The 1,991-nt window shown below is 43.8% G+C and overlaps 1 protein-coding gene across 1 annotated transcript in view; it reads right to left on the bottom strand.

Annotated features, from left to right (window-relative positions):
* The window catches only part of WHSC1L1 (Wolf-Hirschhorn syndrome candidate 1-like 1), a 35,247-nt gene extending 34,575 nt beyond the window's left edge, over positions 1-672 (bottom strand). Inside the window, 2 exon segments of the mRNA XM_009318603.1 lie at position 1; positions 4-672. The exon segment at position 1 is cut by the window's left edge and continues 43 nt beyond it. Coding sequence (XP_009316878.1) covers position 1; positions 4-634 — 632 coding nt within the window. The 5' untranslated portion in view covers positions 635-672.
* Positions 673-1,991: the final 1,319 nt, after the last annotated feature.

Here is a 1,991-nt window from a genome sequence, read left to right as displayed (position 1 = left end):
CCGATCGGGAAGAGTCATGCTTGCTACTTTTTTTCCTTTTCTCTTTTCTCCCTTCATGTTTCGCCTTAGCATACTCACTCGCTTGTACTTCATTTAAAAGGTCCCCACACAGAGAGGACTCAAACAATTCCCTGCCGTTCTGGATAGTTTTGGTTATTTTTAATTTGATCTCTGGTGAGCCAGTCTTCTTTGGAATCACCGTTTGTGAAACTGAAGGTGGTGGTGGAGGCGGCGGCTGTGGAGGGGAAGGTTTTTCCAGAACTTCGTGTGGCCTTGCATTAGAGTTTTCCATTTGGTAATACTCTGGGGGACTAAAGTTTCTGACTGTACCAAAACCATTGGCTGAACCATTAGGATATTGACTGTACGTCTGGTATTTGGCTTGAGGTTCGTACATATTGATTGTTGGTGGGTAGCCATTTGTGATGGGTGGAAGGTCCTCTGTCGTGGGCGTAGGGTACTGAAAGCCTTGCTGCAGGGCAGTTTCATATGGCGTTTGTCCACCATCTTCAGCAATGTCACTGCTGGCATCAAAGGCATCCTCTTGGCGGATGTTGGCTGAGTCAATGAGTTGAGGTGGTTGCTGAATTGTGTTTCCCATGATCCCTTGCATGAAAGAGAAAGAGAAATCCATTGTTCTGCTCCAGCATCCTTAGCTTTCCCTTTTTCTCATAGGGCCTAAAGGCAGGGGAAGGGAAATAAGAAGTCAGTGTAAATCAAAATATAATAATTAAGCAAATTAAATTGTTAGGGGGAGGTGGGGGGAGAGAGATCTAAAGACCAGTTTCCCCCCCTCCATTCAGTAGCCACCTTCTCATGGATTTAGAGGGGACTGGTATTACTGAATCTTTAAAAAGGGCTCTTTACACGTTTCTGCAGAACAGCTTTTTTACATGACCACTTTCTTCTTTTCCAAGACACTTAAAGAAATGTTATAAGCACCTACGAGTGCCTAAAAACTATGAGCCCAAGTGTTACAAAGTCAGAATAATGGTGCTAAAATTCCAACCACTCTCTACAGCCCTCCTAGTTTGGCGCTAGAAAGCATTATTCTAACACAAAGCAGTAAGATAGCAGACTTTGACCCTCAAGCATACAGAACAGAGCAAGTTCTCTCGATACCATAGTCACTGCAAACTGAACAAGCCAGAAAAACCACAGGAAGACCACTCAAACAAGAGAGAAACCTCTTCCCTTCCTCCCCACCTCCTTGCTAAAATTCAAGACAGAGGAGCATCTCTTGGGCCAGCAGGAGACCTAAGCCATGGGCTTTTCTGAACAATGGCGCAATTAAAGGGAATAGGTCATTCCACCTCAGCTGCTGGGAAAACCAGTTCAGACGGTGTGACAGCCTCAGATGGGGTTTCCCAACCTCTTCCCTCACCGGAAAAGCAGAGCAGAGTTTGCACCCGTTGGCTCTCAGCAGCTAGCGAGGAGGGTTATTCTCCTCACTCCCCGCCTCTCCGCCTTATTTTAATATTGAACACTTAGGGCTTAAACACTACGTGGTTTTGAGGGAAAGAAAATAGCCTCGGCATCAAAAGATCTCCAAAACCTGAGGTTATTCACAGAATTAATTACAGCCAAGAAAGCTGTCACACACACTTCCAATTTTCCATTGCAAATTAAAACACCAAAATCAGACTAAATCAAAGTTAGATTTCCAAAACTCAACTACTGGCTCAGAGAAGGCTTTTGCATTCACCTAAATAATCCTGATATTCAACAAGAAGAAATATACAGTGACCTAAACTTCAGGTAAGAAATACAAGTTTGCTTCCAAGCAAGGTCAGTTTAGCCCTTCCAAAGTAAACACAGCTCTGTATTATTTATTCTGTCTCTGTGTAGGCATGAAGGAGGGTTGCTGTGCCCTTTTGGTCAGGGTTTGAAATGACATTAACACATCCCACAGATACTTCTCGTAATAAGAATCCACATATAACCCTGCCCACATTAAATTCTCACCCTCCCAAATGCAACGCATCTCAATA

The sequence above is a fragment of the Pygoscelis adeliae genome, unplaced genomic scaffold, assembly GCF_000699105.1.
Source record: "Pygoscelis adeliae isolate BGI_AS28 unplaced genomic scaffold, ASM69910v1 Scaffold52, whole genome shotgun sequence".
Classification (NCBI taxonomy): Eukaryota; Metazoa; Chordata; class Aves; order Sphenisciformes; family Spheniscidae; genus Pygoscelis; species Pygoscelis adeliae.
Note: the sequence above shows the minus strand (reverse complement) of the source record. Positions and strands in the feature narration are given on the sequence as shown.